Source organism: Prunus avium, chromosome 6 (assembly GCF_965620075.1).
Source record: "Prunus avium chromosome 6, drPruAviu1.hap1.1, whole genome shotgun sequence".
Classification (NCBI taxonomy): domain Eukaryota; kingdom Viridiplantae; phylum Streptophyta; class Magnoliopsida; order Rosales; family Rosaceae; genus Prunus; species Prunus avium.
The window spans coordinates 35414387-35430495 of record NC_142289.1 but is presented as its reverse complement, the minus strand read 5'-3'; the positions used below and the strand labels follow the sequence as shown (position 1 = coordinate 35430495).

Below are 16109 nucleotides of genomic sequence, written 5' to 3'. Positions count from 1 at the left end.
CTTTTTTTTTGTAGTGACATTTTCATCCAACAACTTACTTAGAGGTAGATGACAAGTGTCTTTAATTATAATTTGTTAATATATATTGTATATGTATGCAATGTTTAAAGAGTTATTTATACTAATACCCCCATCGGTTTTTGACTTTCTCACTAAATCCCCCGAGGTTTCAGAAATTACACGAACACTCCTTGAGGTTTCAAATTGTTTTCACAAAACCCATTTTCGTTGACTGTTTGTTCAAAACTTGATGATTTCATCTAATAAAATGTGTGCAAATGACAAAATCAACCTCAATGAATGTATGTGCAATCTAAACTCAAAGGCTAACTTTGTCATTTGGAGAATTTTTTTATATAAAATCATCAATCTTTTGACGAAAATCAATGACAATGGGTTTTGTGAAAATAATTTAAAACCTTAGGGGGTGTTTGGGTAATTTCCAAAACCTTAGGGAGTTTTGTGAAACAGCCGAAAACATAAAAGGGTTAGTGCAAATAACTCTATATATGTATGCATATTGGAGCACCAACCCTTATATCAACATGCACCATTTGTTTCATAGAAAAACTAGAGTACTTCTAGGGCTTTAGTTCCTATCGTACATGGCAATTAATGTTTCATCAACTGTATTTATTTATTCACGAATCATTATTATTTTCATATATGATCTTATTTGAAGAAGAACTTAAAAAATTGAAGAGTTGATATCATTAAACATTGTTAGGGTGGGAGCGGGTGCTGGGCCTTGGAGGAGGGGGACTAATTATGATGTGAGCTTTTACGTTTAAAATCGTACTTGGGAAATGTTTTGCCTCAAGGTTGAGCTAAGCTATACCCTCAGCATCCTACAATATACGTAAATTAATTCAAATTTTAATGAGTTAGAATTAGGATAGGTGAAAGCTTCAAATATAACCAGATAAAATAAGAACTCATTTGATTTTAACCTAAATTCATATTAGGAAACATAAAATGCACCTTAAAAATATCTTTGGTACAAGCCCCCCTCCCGAGAAATTTCTGGATATCCTTTAAATGGCATCATAGACACACTAGATATATGTCCTGGAAAAAAATCCTATAGCTACCAAATGGTACATGCCCTTGGGACACCCAGCAAAGAAGGAAAAAACGAGAAAGGAAGATTTTAGGCTTTGTCTGGATGCAGTGCATACATAAAATGTTTTCTCGTTAGACAGTTTGTCATTTTAAATAAGAAATTTACCTAATCTATTGAATCTTGAATCTACCTAACCAAAGGTTCACATTGACAGTCTTAGTATTACAATGTGTCAATCTGTCAAGCAAGGCAACATTTCTTTATGTATTTGTATATTTCCTATTTTACTTAGATATGGTACTATGTTTTGGGTCATGGTTTTAATAAGAAATTATTAATTTTTGGTTTTGGTACAATGGATGCTAGAAATCCAAAGAAGAAAGAGACTAAATGATTAAATTTACTTATACTAATTTAATTTGGGTGATCATTTTCTCACTCTCCTTTTGTCTGCTTACACTCCTTTTTGTTTTTTTAATATTTTTTATTATAACATAAAAGAGAGTGTAAGTGAATAAAAGAGACGTGAGAACATACAATTTTCAACAAATGGAATGTAAGTAGACAAAAGGGGAGTGGGAAAATCAGTTCCCTTTAATTTACTCAAAATACTATAGTGTAAAACAATGTTTTATGTGTTCACATAAGAAATAAATCCACAAACAAACAAACCGCAAGGTGTGGTGCAGTTGGCAAACTACCACCTTCAACTGGTGAATTACCTAGTGCCTCAATGACAGGGGTTCGAAACCCGTTTGAAGCACTTTGTGGTCAAGGACAAACCAAACCCTGAGCGGGGATTAATCCCACCATTCAGATGTGGGGACACCTCGTGGTATTTACCCAACATAAATCCACAAACAAAGGACTAGCATATACTTCATTAATCAATTTCATTTATCATACAACAAATTATAATTGACAAAGAAACAACCTGAAATTTATACAAAAATAAAGTCATTTTGTTATGTCAACCACTTCAAAATTTTCTTCTTTTTTAAAGTCTTGGGTAATTTTAAAAAAAATCTACTTGAAGAATTAATGGATCTATTAACTAAGTAAATAATTCAAATTCAAGTAATGTAAACGAGTGGAAACAAAAGCCCTCCATAATATTATTAATCATGTGTCTCTTTAACAAACACCAAACTGAGTTCATTAATTTAAGCAAGAAACATAAAGAAAATTAAAATCCCATGCACAAAAACATGGATATGTGTCCGGAAAATTCCAACAAAATACTACTAATAAACCAAGCTAGCTGGAGGACTTTCTATATGAAATTTCACATGAACCTGAAGGAGGGCCCAGCTGGGTCATGCAGATCACCATCATCATCATCATCATCATTATTGATCATGTTAATTAAGCGGATTCATGGCCATGTGATCATCCATGTCCATACCCAAATGATTCATTTCAAAAGGGTCGATGAATGTGCCCATATTAGGCATGTCCAAATCATTCATCTCCACAAACGACTGTCCAGGCCAGCCATATTGGTTCAGATCATCAGCAGGTTGGTTCGGCATCAGAGTGTCAACCAGGCCAGCTGGCCCGGTGAATTGATCAGCAAGTCCAAGCCCAAATCCAGGCTGGTCCAGACCCAAATTGGCCATTTGATAATCTGGTGGAGGGTTGAAGTCCATTTGATAATCTGGAGGGTTGAAGGCCTCAGCTGCTCCTTGTTGTAGAAGAGCTTGATGGAGCTGCTTCAAATAGTCTCTCTCCTTCACCAGTGCCTCATGCTGAGCTGCATATACCCAAAGATTTAAGTTTAACCCTTGGTTATGTTCATTCATGTATGTATCAAGAAAATTTGAAATAATATGCCGATGTTTTTGTTTCGCAAATGATCAATTGAGATGATACAAATAACAAAAACGGTGTTTAGATTTGGATAGAGAGAGAGAGAAGAGAAACCTTGTTTGAACTTAAGTTCGTCAGTATAGGCAGCAAGCTTTTGTCTCATTGCATGGTTTTCCGCTCTCAGCAACTTATTACGATGACACGCATATTTGACTCTCGGAATGTTGACAGCTATTTCAGTCTGCACACATGATGTATATATAAAATCCCACATCCATGTAGCAAACTCTTTTTTTATGTGTGTGCAAAGGATCAACACTTACATGCATATATAAATTAAGTGGAACAACGGAACAACACATATAATTAAGGAGAATTTATGTCGGGACGAACGAGATGCAAGTTACCTGGAGTACTTTCACTTCGCTTTCGAGTTTCGTAACATATGCAGCCTGCTTGATCCGATACCTGAGTGAATACTCTCTGCTAGCCAAAACCCTAGAGAAAACAGATCAAACATTTTTAAAAATTATTGGATCTAGAAAAAGACAGAAGGAAAATGCATGTTTCTTGAGCGGATCTTTACAGTATAATTAGATTCTTCATGTTTTAAGTTTTATGGAATGTCAAAGTCTGACTTGTACTTAAGTACAAGATATTGAGCCTCTCCACCTATTACCAATTAATTTCGGGTTGGATCTTATAATTTTAACAAAAAGGTCAAAATTCAAATTTCCAACCGCGGTTTTAATTTCTTAAATATTTAGGGAAAGGAGATCTATGGTAAGAAGGCTAGATAATAAACTTTTTCTGCTGCTTGGCGTCCATCTCTTCAAGGTCATCATCCTCTAGATCAACAATCTGGATCTCAAAGTTGGGCTCATGAGTAGTTTCTAGTGCTAGTGCAAGTCCTTTGGTTTTGTCAGCTGCGTTACCACTGATATTATAGGAAGGTGGTGCCAATGGGATAATGGGAGAGTTGGCGCTTGAGCTCTGCCACCCTAGATGAGAGGGTGGCAGAGGTGTCAGTGGGGGAAGCTGGGAGTTTGTGTTCTTGTTGAAGCTCTCCATTTGTATCTTTGTCACCTGAAAAAGCCAAGCAGCCAAACAGATGTTAGCCAAAATGACATTAATTATAACCTAGAAAACCAAAGCCTAGAATGTTATTACTCATATGATACCAACATTACAAAAGAAAAATGATTAGAGCAAGTGAGTATTAGGGTTCTCTATATGTCCCTTTTTATAGATACTAAACAAAAAGAAATAACAAGAGAATCTTGGATATGAACAAGCTATAGTTTCTCTAGTTGTCTTGTTTTTACTTTCATTTTAATCAAAATTACCATTTTTACTCTCTTGGCTCCATATAATTATGTATCTTAATTAATTCTTATATTTAAGTAACATGGGATCGTATAAGTTGAAATAAAATCAAAATTATAGTGACTTTTGAAACACGTATGATCGTAAGTAAAAAATCGAAATTTAGCAACTAATTTTGTCAAAATGAACTATTTGTTTTGACTGAATAGTTTTGACAATTAATTCTAATCCGGATCAATTGATTTGTTTTTTTTACTATACTACTAGGGCTACATCTTTATCTTTATTTTCATTTCTTGGAGTATATATATATGTTTTCTAATATAATTTCTACACATGGTATATGACACACTACATATACTAATTAAGTATTTGGTTCAAATACATTTTTCTCAATGGTTTGGTATTTGTCACAATTGGACTAGTAAGGTGAGCATGCATTAAGGTTATGCCCCATAGACTGCTAGAGTTTCCAATGTAAATTTGTGTTTGGTATCAAATATTTTAATTACAGGGTACAAATTTTTGTATTCTCGATAACTATGATTGCCTTGTAAAAAATTATATACTTAATTCGATTACCTTGTAAAAATTATATACAATGGGCGCACGCAATAATTTCTCTACATACATGCAAAGTATAAGCTCGTGCAGAGTATCGGTTCATGAGCCATGTAGAATAGTTCACACTTACTATGTATATTAGATTCATGAATAATTGCAATATTCTTGTGCCGCCAAACAAATGCTTATATTTTCACATTGCCAGTTTGTACCACACACATTCTTGCAATAATTAATATGATCAATGATCCAGATTCAGAATAGACAGTTTGGCGACATAAAATACTTATATATTGTCATACTGTGAATTTCGATCATTGCTTACATCAATACTTTTTGAATATTTGATTTGTATATTCAGTATCTAGCAAGATGAACATTCCATACTGCCAGACTGTCTATTGAAAGGGCATTACCTTAGATAGAAAACACTAGCTACATTGCTTTGTGTCTTCCCCCTTCTCCTTCTTATTATGCAATTTGTATGATAATCGAAATTGTTCATTTTTAAGGTCATTCATGAAAAAGATCAGTCAAATTGAAAATCATTTTTGCCATTTGATTAATAGTGTGATAATTCATTGTCTAATCCAAACACCAGGGTTCGTCTATTTATTCGAAAACAGTTCGATGGCCAAATGATTTTTTATTTGTCTGATGTTTTGCATAAATAATCTTTACTGGTGACCTAGAAGATAGACGGTTTTGATCATCAAACCACATAATAGAAAAATGTATAAAGGGCAAAGTAGATAGCATTCTCTTACCCTATATATATAAGTATTTTGATTTTTTTTTTAAAAGACATATATAAGTAAAATACTTAATATATATTCCCTGAAAAAAGAAATCACCGCTCGACATGTTGCTAAGAATTAGAGCATCCAATTTAAAATCAAATAGTTCCTTACGTGGGTTGCTCATGTGCAAAGGTGGATCCACGCTTGAGTTAGAGTGGGCTCTAGCCCAGTACTGACTTGTTAGGCTCTAGCCCAGGAAAATTAAATAATAGCCAACCCATCTCGGGAGAAATTATAGAATGATACGGTAATACCACAATTACAGCCACGTGTCAAATACAACTGCGTCAGCGTATACTCCCATTCAAACGGATAACTTTACTGGAGGTGGCAATGACTAATTTTACACAGCATAACGGTCTTACACTAATTTTTCTCTAAAAGTTTATAGTACAAGTGGAATTTACACAAAAACAAACAAAATTTTTATATATATATATATATTTTAAAAAGGCTAGTGCAAAAAGGGGAAGGGTAAGTTGGTTCAGAGCATTTGATAGGAGCAAAAATGCACTCTTGCCGCGCCTTAGATCCAGTAGGCATAGGCATAGGCACACCATGTTCGTTTCCGTGCCAGGTAGGACACCTACTTCGACCGTCTTCTACCTTTAGACTTGATCTTCTTCTTCTCACTCCCAAATCAATCTCAGACATTACCTCCTACTCTCTCTTCGCTGGCACACTCAGATACCCACTAACAACAACCACCACCAAGCATCGGAGTCCTTGCCGCCAAGTGACGTCAGCTCCCGCCACTATGCTTCCTCAAAACCCGGTCGTCGCTGATATTTGCGCCACCTTCATTGCCGGTGGTGTTGCTCTGTTCTTCCTTCTGTTGTGGGAAGAGACCGCCAAACGTGGGGTCTTCGACCAGGTCAAAATCCCATCTTTCTCTTCTCTTTTGGGTACCCAGTGTAACGAGTATTTGTACGTGTTTGTATACGTTTTCTGTTTCGATATACAATTTTTCGTCTAATTTGGTGGGTTGTGTTGGGTTCTGATTGATTTGTGGGAAAACACTGATTTTGTTGATAATTAAGAACCATAGCTAAAAGATTTTACAAAATTGGTTAAAAATTGAAACTGTAAACCTCACCTCAATTAGTGTACTGACAACTTCCAAAAGATACTATTTATGCTTAAGTATACCGGAAATATAATTGGTTGTACCACTAAAGGTGCTGCTGATGTGAAGAATGGGGAGCAAAAGCATGCCACATGTAGCAGGATTGAATGTTGTTGCTTTTTTGTTAAAAGGGGCCGCTAGCATTTTCCTATGCAAGTAATAGCTGAAGAGTGAGCTTGTATGAACTTAACCAGTGAGTGTTTGCTGGTTCACTGTCTGTGTGCCTGTAGTAGTTATCCCTGCTGAAAGTGCTTTCAGATTATTCATCTTTTACCATCTTTTGATAGCTGATTTTAGTGGGTTTGCTAGATTGTCTGTCTGCTAGGGAACTTAAGCTACAGCAAGGGGATCCACTGTCATTAGGTCTCATTATACCTCAAACAAGGGAGTGATCAATTGAGATGGAGTGTGATAGATGGTTTTACAATCGAGGAGTTGTATCAGTATTTACAGTTTTGTCGTCTGCAAGATCTCATCCCTCTAATTCTTAGCCTAACTAGGGACATGCTTGCTCTTGTAAATTTATTGCTTTTAGACTTTTGCATGCCTTTTGCCTTCTTCACATGTAGGAGAAGGGAAATCTGATCCTATCACAGGTTCTGCTTCAATTTCTATATTGTGACAGATAGCTTCTCCTTCTTAGCATAACTTGCTGTCCTAAAAGCCTGTGCATCTAAGAGTATGTTATCTTTTCTTTTGTAGAAACTCAATAGAAAGTTTGTGCATGTAAGCATTGGCCTAGTTTTCATGCTTTGCTGGCCGCTATTCAGGTAATCTCATGACTAAATAAGTCATTGTAATAACTTTACCATGCATCTGACTGATAATAGGTACTACGTATAATTACAGTTCTGGCCTTCAAGGAGCATTTTTAGCATCTCTTACTCCAGGCATCAATATTTTCCGTATGCTTCTATTGGGACTCGGTATATGGAAAGATGAAGCAACAGTGAAATCAATGAGCAGATATGGAGACTACAGGTAGTGATTTTGAAAGACTTTTCTGCTATAAACCCATATAGGAGTGACTCTGTCCTTGGACTTGGTCCCACCTGGAGAGTTCATTGCTAATTTCCTAGGTAGCTACACAGCTGTTTGACCCTTCTTTTTATGAGACACAAAATAATTTTATCAATATAAGATAAAAACAAGTACAAACGCAGTGGCAAGAATCCAATTTCCCACCTTACCAAATGACCTACTTTCTCTTCTCCGAAACATTCCCGAATAATCTCTCATTAGTTTTTCAAATCTGTTTGTCACTTTTCTCGGGATTGTAAAGGGATAGATGATGAGTCAACAAACTTCTCAAAGTGAAAACTGATCAAACTAATGTAAGACTACCGCCTCTAGATAAGAACTTTCTTTTGCTGCATTTCAATCTCTTCTCTACTTTCTTCACAACTGGATCCCAAAATTAACGCTGGAGATTACCACATGATGGAAGACCCAATTATCTCATTACCCAACTCCCCAACACATAGCCCAATCTAGATCCTTCCAAAAGGAAACTACTTCCTCTCATTGGTCAGCAGAGGAATAGGTTATGGTTATTTACCAATTTGTTGGCCCTTGAAATTTTGATGCCTGCTGGTGGGAACCAAATTTCTACAAGTAAGCCATGTATGAGCGAAGACTACAAACAATGTTTGCTTTATACTTATTTCAATTTGTTGATTACCTAACAAGTTTCATACATGATTTCTTATTTTCCCTTTCCTTCATGCATCAGGGAACTTCTAAGGGGGCCACTGTACTATGCCACGACAATAACTTTGGCTTGTATAATCTATTGGAGAACCTCCCCCATTGCAATTGCTCTTATATGCAATCTGTGTGCTGGAGATGGTACATCTAATTGATTCAGTTTGTCCATTCTGTTGTCTTGATTTAGGTTGACTTTTAGCTTTTCTAGTAAAACACTTGATTTCATGGTTAAGCTGCTCAGGACTTCTATCAAACTTCTATTGAAGGATTAAAATTGATTTTACTTACTTCCTTCAGGTTTAGCAGACATTATTGGTAGACGGTTTGGTACTCGGAAAATTCCGTACAACAGAAACAAATCCATAGTTGGTAGTGTTGCAATGGCATCTGCTGGTTTTTTAACATCTATCGGGTAACTTTTGCTTGCTTATTTTGTTGCTGTTTAGAACTGGATTGAACCTTAGAATCTAGCATGTTTCTTACTGGTTGGTAATGTTGACAGGTATATGCACTATTTCTCCAGATTTGGATTTGTTCAGGAGAGTTGGGGTATGGTTTTGGGTTTCTTGGTTGTGTCTCTTGCCTCGGCACTGGTAGAATCACTCCCGATAAGCACTGACCTTGATGACAACCTAACAGTTCCACTTACTTCTATATTAGTCGGCAGTTTGGTTTTCTGATTTGGGTAATCCGTGTAAATGGTGGCGAAAGAATCAACTGCATTTGGCCAACTTGATTGGGTGTTGTAATATGTGTACTATAGCATTGTTTCTTAGCTTGACGATCTGTAACGGATAATAACGTACCCATAAATGATGTAACCTTGATGCTCTCTTGTGAAAATTCATGACAATGCAGGTGACTTATAAGCGCCGCATGAATAAGACAACTGTGTTTCTTCTTGTAATCGGAGGCATTCAGCGTGCATCAATGCACGTGTTTTATGTTTATTTACAGTCTTTACCCACAATTAACCAAGTGAAAATGTTTGCTACACATCTTCTATGATTTTAGCATGTTTTGAGTCCCAGAAAACACTCAAATCATAGATAGGAGGAGCACAAAAGAATGAAGTAAGGGCTGTATTTTCAGTCCTAGTGACGAAACGGCGTGCAGGATAATGGTAACAAATTTGTTCACCAGATTTAACCGAGAGGTAGCATTATCACGCCACCTAATCCAAGCCAGGTGTTATGTAAATTAACTATGATTATCATTTGGTAACAGTTATAACCACTCACATTAATTATGATTATAAAGGCATCAGGATTCCTGAAGAACTGTTTTGGTTTAGGTCGGTTTAAAACGCAATTAAAGAAATCATTATCGTCCAGTTTTGAACTGTTTGAATTTATATTTGTGTGTTTAAAACCTATCCAAACCGACCACTACAGTTTGAATCGGCCGGAATCCATGCCCACTCCTAGTTTGAGCCAAGAGGCATCAAAGATGCTCGTCTCCTACGAACTTGGAATATCCGCCGCTTGGTCGTTCAAATGATTAATAAGGTCAGCCTACCAACTCAAGCTTCCAAGCTTCCTTAATGAGAGAGTGATAGCTTCTGATTTCCCAAACAAATCAATCATCCAAACTAACGGTGCAAAATAAAAGAGACAACTAACTCAAGTAGCAAATATAATTATATACAAGAAACAAATAATGGAACATAGAAGATATTAGGTGTGTGATTGACAATTCAAACATTATAAAAACACAAGATAAGGGACAGTTAACCGTGACACAGACATCATGGAAGGCTCATCACAGCCACAGCCCAGATTACATGTTAGCCAGACAAGGCCGAAAAAGAATTGCTCTGCACTTACCAAGTCCCCCCATATGCAAATCTCTCTAAAAACAAAATTACTTGTTATGAACTAGAAGAAGTCAATGGCAACTCTGCTGCGCCATTTTCCTGTGCACCAACATCATCTGTCCTCTTTTTCTTCAACCACAGTGAGAAACAATTGAATGGCTTCGCAACAACAGCTGAGTCTTCTTCATCAACTGAATCCAATCGCGGTCGAGGACTCTTAGCTCGCTTGAGACATGGAAGCACAAGAAGGCAGAGAATGAAAGCAGCAAAGATAACAACCACAACAACCATCATGACCTCCCCATGCAAGGCAAAGTGCCTATCACGCAAGAAGAGAATCCCATCTTGGTCTTGGTCTTGGTTGGGAGCCATGGCAGGTGACATGCTAAGCAATTTGTCAAGTGCCCATGTTGCTGTTGATGTCGGTTTCTTCATCATCTCTAGATTTCTATTCTCTTACTTGCTAAGGTATTGTGATTTTCCATGTGGGGGTTTTTCAGTTTTGGCAGTAACAAAAGTGTGAAATGTTTGACTATCGTATAGATGTCACATTGCCATTAATGGAGTGTGACACGTACTATCCTGGGTTTTTCTGAGCCCACGTAGGCCAAGCTTCTTTTCTTATTCCAATTTTTGTCTTTTCAGTTGGCTTTTGAGGGTGGGCTAGTCGGTTAGTGGGACTATCACCTTGGCCCAATTTTGAAAGGCTGCTAGGGAATTCAGACTCCAGAATTGGGGGGCCATGCTTGCTTCATTGTTTTTCTATCTTATTCGTTTCTTTCCGTGTTGGCTTCATCTATCGCATGTGTACAACGATAAATTTTTTTGTGTGATCGTTACAATTCGACGTGCTGTCGAAGTTCACATATAAATAATAGGGCTTGTCCAATATAGGTCCCTACAATTTCTATTTCCTAGATATATACCCATTATTCTATAAATCTATGTGTAAAATCCAATTTCAAACTTAAATGACCAGTAAGATATAAGAGGTCGTAGTATTCCTATGTTTTTACATCATTGCCATCATATTTCATATTTTATTTATAATTAATTCCAAGCATTTCATTAACTGCTACAATTGTAATTAAAACTCCCTATTAATAGCATATCAATCACCCCATTTCTTCGGGTTGCCATTCCCTCTAACATATCGCCCCCTAAAATTGCAAACCAAAAATATATATATATATATATATATATATATGTAAATTACATGTCTAATAATGTACATATGAAAAATATAAATATAAATATATAGGTATATTATTTACCAAATTTTTTTTAAAAAAATAGGTCAGTTACTTTGTAATTGGTATTTCCGTACATTTTTCATAAATTAAAAATAGATACACAATAATTTATAGAAAATAGGTGCGTTGTATAATTGAAATTTATACACATTTTTTTATAAATTAAAAATAGGTACATTATACTAGGTAAATTGTTTTACTAGGTAGTTGCGTTGTATAATTGAAATTTATGCACATTTTTTATAAATTAAAAATAGGTACATTATTTAGAAGAAAAAAAATAAGTTCATTATATACTAGGTAAATTGTTTTACTAGGTATACATTATTAGAGAAAAAAAAAAATAGGTACATTATTTAGAGAAAAAAAAAGGTACATTATTTAGAGAAAAAAATAGATACAAAATTTAGCGAAAAAATAGGTTCTATATACTAGGTAAATTGTTTTACTAGGTACATTATTAGAGAAAAAAAAATAGATACATTATTTGGAGAGAAAAAATAGGTTCATTTAAAAAAAAAATTATTTTCATAAAACAAACAATAAAAAGATGATCAAATTATTTTTCATAAAACAAGTAATAGGTGCTTTATTTAGAGAAAAAAAGAGTACATTATTTAGAGAAAAAATAGGTTCATTTAAAAAAAAATGTTTTTCAAAAAACAAACAATAAATAGATTATCAAATTATTTTTCAACATAATTAAAATGTACACTATTATTCATAAAACTATAATAAAATGGATTACTAGTCGTATAATTCATAAAAGGAAAACAACATTAATTTCTAAATTCAACATTGAATTTAAATTACTAATACGTTAAATAGATTACTAGTCATAATTCATAAAAGGAAAACAACATTAATTCAAAAATAGATTACTAGTCGTAAAATACATTACTAATATGTTAAATAGATTACTAGTCATAATTCATAAAAGGAAAACAACATTAATTCAAAAATAGATTACTAGTGGTAAAATACATTACTAATACGTTAATGTTGAATTTAATATTTAATTTCAAATAAGTTTCCAAATTAATTCCTACATCCATTACAACCATTTGGTGATCTTTCCAAATTCAACGTGTGTCATTAATTACACCCCCAATAACACATTAAGTCATAAATATGGGTAGTTTTGGAATCCGAAAAATACAATAAATCAGATTTTAGGTTATATTAGGTAACTTGCTTAGTTGGATCCTAGTCATCGGGTATTATTTGAAAAAATTGGGTATTTTAAATAGAAAACTAAAGGAAAGGGTTGTAGGTGATTTAAAATGAATTTTATGGGTCTAAGCTCAATTTACTATAAATAATATGTTGTTAACGGGTCGGAGTCATTCTATAGTGAGGGCTTATCTAAAGTTCTTAGTTGAGATCATATCTCTTAATTTTTGGATCAAAACTAACCAATTTGGATCTACGGTTAAGAGATAGGGTCTCATCTAAAGCCCTCACTATACAACTCTTGAACATGGTATAGTTCAGTGAAAAATGGCATTGACTTGCAAACCAGAGGTCTCATATTCAAACCCCTATGACATCTTGGTTGTGTATGCGTGTGACAGACTTCCCTTCTCATGTGGTTTAGACTATCGCTTGTATTAAAAAAAAATGTGTATTTTTATTAATTAATATTATAGCTTTAAATATAAACTCGTCGTTCATTCATTGTTGAGATTTTTTTTTTAAAGGCTTTATTGACACGATAGTTGTTAGACTACCCAAAAGAGGGTCCATCAAGCCTTCATATCGAGAAAGACTTTCAAGAAATGGTGATAACACTATTTTGCAATCTTTGGCCAATAACACTATGATATACGTGATAACACTTCTACGTGACATAACATTATTGGTCGAATATAGCAAAACAGTATTATTACCGTTGCAAATAAGTTTTTCTCCTTCATATCCCCTATTTTTTGATGTTAAAAGTCACCAGGCTCAAAACAACACAGAGAGAGTGTGGATCTTAGGGAATGTTGTGTCTTTAATGTCTCCTTGAGCTAACAATGGAAAAGAAGTTCAATAAATGAGTTATGTTGGAAAAGGGTGGCATGAGAGTGATGAACTGTCAACTGTGGTAGCTAAAGACCCACAAGTTTAGCAAATAAGAATACACGTATTTTTCTTGATGTTGGCTATGCTTGGTTTTATGAACGTTTGTAAGCGATTTTGATGGTGGGTGATGGCCGTCCCATGGTGATCGGAGGGTTTCAAAGTGTAGGAAGAGCGGAAAGCTTGAGACTTATAGTTTTGATCTCAGCAACAGCTGGGAGAGAGAGTTTTTCTCATGGCATGCAGTTGATGGTTCCCCTTAATAAGTTTTCCAGTAAATCGTGTGATGTTGAAATGTATATGTCAAAAATACTTGATAGTAATTTTCACAAAAACAAAAATATACAACATGGGAAGGAATTTGGTAATTGAAGAGGTATTGTCTATCTTTTGCTTTAATTTATGTTTCCAACGAAAAAGAAAATAGAAAAAAAAAAAGTAGACGAACTCTTATCTCTAATCTGTTTATATTATTATTCATGAGTTACTCAAGTGATATGGAATGGGTGGATCGAAAATAAAGATCTTATCTTAAGTCTAAATGAAATGAAACAAATGTATACTGATTCTTATGCACCAAGATTCATTAGTTTATTGTCACTATACAGAAATGACTATAAACTAATGTTAATTACAGTAAGTTCTCATTAGTTTCTTGATGTAAATTTGTTGCTTTTTGGTTTATAGTCACTATAGAGTTTCCTATTGTGATTGATAGGAAATTAATTTCAACTTTTTTTTTCTTTTTCCAAAACTAATTTCACCTAATTTACTTGAGGTTAATGACTAATAAATGTACCTAAAATTACTAAACTACAACTAACAAATCGTATAAATTACACACAATGCCACTCCCTATATATCTTAACAAATTTATTTGAACTTAATCAACTTATGCCACATGTGCAGCGATCCACCTCTAGCTGGCCACCACCACCGCCACCGCCGCCGCTTCCATCCAGCCCCTTGCTGGTCAGCCGCGCCACCACCTCCGGCGCCCCTTATTCACCCTAAAAAATAAAGAAAATTTTGTGAAATTAAAGGAACTTGAACCTTAACCCTCAAGGGATGATACCTCAATCACAAACTACTACACCAACCTTGCTTTTGTAATATTTAATATGTAACACAATATTTATATTCACAATCAAAGGTTTTTTTTAAAATAAAATAAAAATCAATTCAACATCGATTTGTTTACAAATCCATCATACTCTAGAATTATATATAAATTGCAATAAACTACCACTCTAAAACAAAACAAATGCATATATCAATTAAGTAAAACGAAAATAAAAATCATTTACAACTATAATAAAAACACAACGAAAAACAGAAACTGCATAACAATTCTATTTCTTTTGGGTTTTGTGCCCTTCAACATTAGACACTAAACAATCATCTAACATACACACAACATTGTCGTTTATGATCTTGCCAATCTATCTAGCATGCACATTATACACACATTATAGTTATTGTTTCTACATAGACACACTACACTAGTCATTCTTTCCTTCCTGAAATAAAAAATGACACCGAAGAAATGTCAGTTGCCACACAAAAAATACACGCAAAAGCCAACACAAATGAAAGTTACATAAAAAGCTACCAAAGGCAATGTAAACAGCACATAAAACCACCAACAACATACTACTACAAAAAGGGCAAAAGACGACCAGAAAAAGACGACGGAAGAACAAAAAACCGTCGTTGTTTTTAAAAAGACGACGGTAACAAAAAACCGTCGTGGATAAGTGACTTAAACAACTAAAAAATGGAGATACTGTTGAGAATTTTTTTATAACGACGCACACAAATAAAAAAGCGTCGTCTTATTAAAAAGCTTTTCTTCATAGTTAAAATCTGACCAAAAAACAACGACAGCAGGTATGACAAGCGTCGTCTTTTAAAAATCAAGTGTCCTTTTTTTGGTAAAGACATGGTTGTTTTGAAAGAACTGCCGTCTATTATATGTAAAGACGACGGTTTTTTTATAAAAGGGTCGTCTATTATATGTAAAGACGACCCTTTTTATGAAAAGGGTCGTCTATTATATGTATAAAAAGGGTCGTCTATTATATGTAAAGACGACGGTTTTTTTATGAAAGGGTCGTCTATTATAAGTAAAGACGACGGTTTTTTTATAAAAAGAGTCGTCTATTATTAAGTAAAGACGACGGTTTTTTATAAAAAGGGTCGTCTATTATATGTAAAGACGACAAAAAGGGTCGTCTATTATTAAGTAAAGACGACGTTTTTTTTATAAAAAGGGTCGTCTATTATATGTAAAGACGACGGTTTTTTTATAAAGGGGTCGTCTATTATATGTAAAGACGACGGTTTTTTTATGAAAGGGTCGTCTATTATAAGTAAAGACGACGGTTTTTTTATAAAAAGGGTCGTCTATTATTAAGTAAAGACGACGGTTTTTTATAAAAAGGGTCGTCTATTATATGTAAAGACGACAAAAAGGGTCGTCTATTATTAAGTAAAGACGACGTTTTTTTTATAAAAAGGGTCGTCTATTATATGTAAAGACGACGGTTTTTTTATAAAGGGGTCGTCTATTATATGTAAA

General features: G+C 34.5%; 1 protein-coding gene across 1 annotated transcript; it reads left to right on the top strand.

Moving 5' to 3' along the window:
• Window positions 1-6025: 6025 nt before the first annotated feature.
• FOLK (Phosphatidate cytidylyltransferase family protein) lies at window positions 6026-9302 on the top strand. The gene is made up of 6 exons (XM_088255772.1): window positions 6026-6436; window positions 7391-7458; window positions 7538-7669; window positions 8421-8536; window positions 8693-8807; window positions 8898-9302. The coding sequence occupies exons 1-6, from the start codon at window positions 6071-6073 to the stop codon at window positions 9073-9075; spliced, it is 975 nt and encodes a 324-aa protein (XP_088111898.1). The 5' UTR covers window positions 6026-6070; the 3' UTR covers window positions 9076-9302.
• The last annotated feature ends 6807 nt before the right edge of the window (window positions 9303-16109 follow it).

What these genes read in the sequence shown, in the direction of transcription:
- FOLK (XM_088255772.1), top strand. Translation starts at nt 6,071, where the DNA reads ATGCACTCTTGCCGCGCCTTAGATCCAGTAGGCATAGGCATAGGCACA. An exon ending in CTTTGCTGGCCGCTATTCAG is followed by an intron (nt 7,459 to 7,537) that starts GTAATCTCATGA and finishes GTATAATTACAG; the next exon opens with TTCTGGCCTTCAAGGAGCAT. An exon ending in CAATCTGTGTGCTGGAGATG is followed by an intron (nt 8,537 to 8,692) that starts GTACATCTAATT and finishes TACTTCCTTCAG; the next exon opens with GTTTAGCAGACATTATTGGT.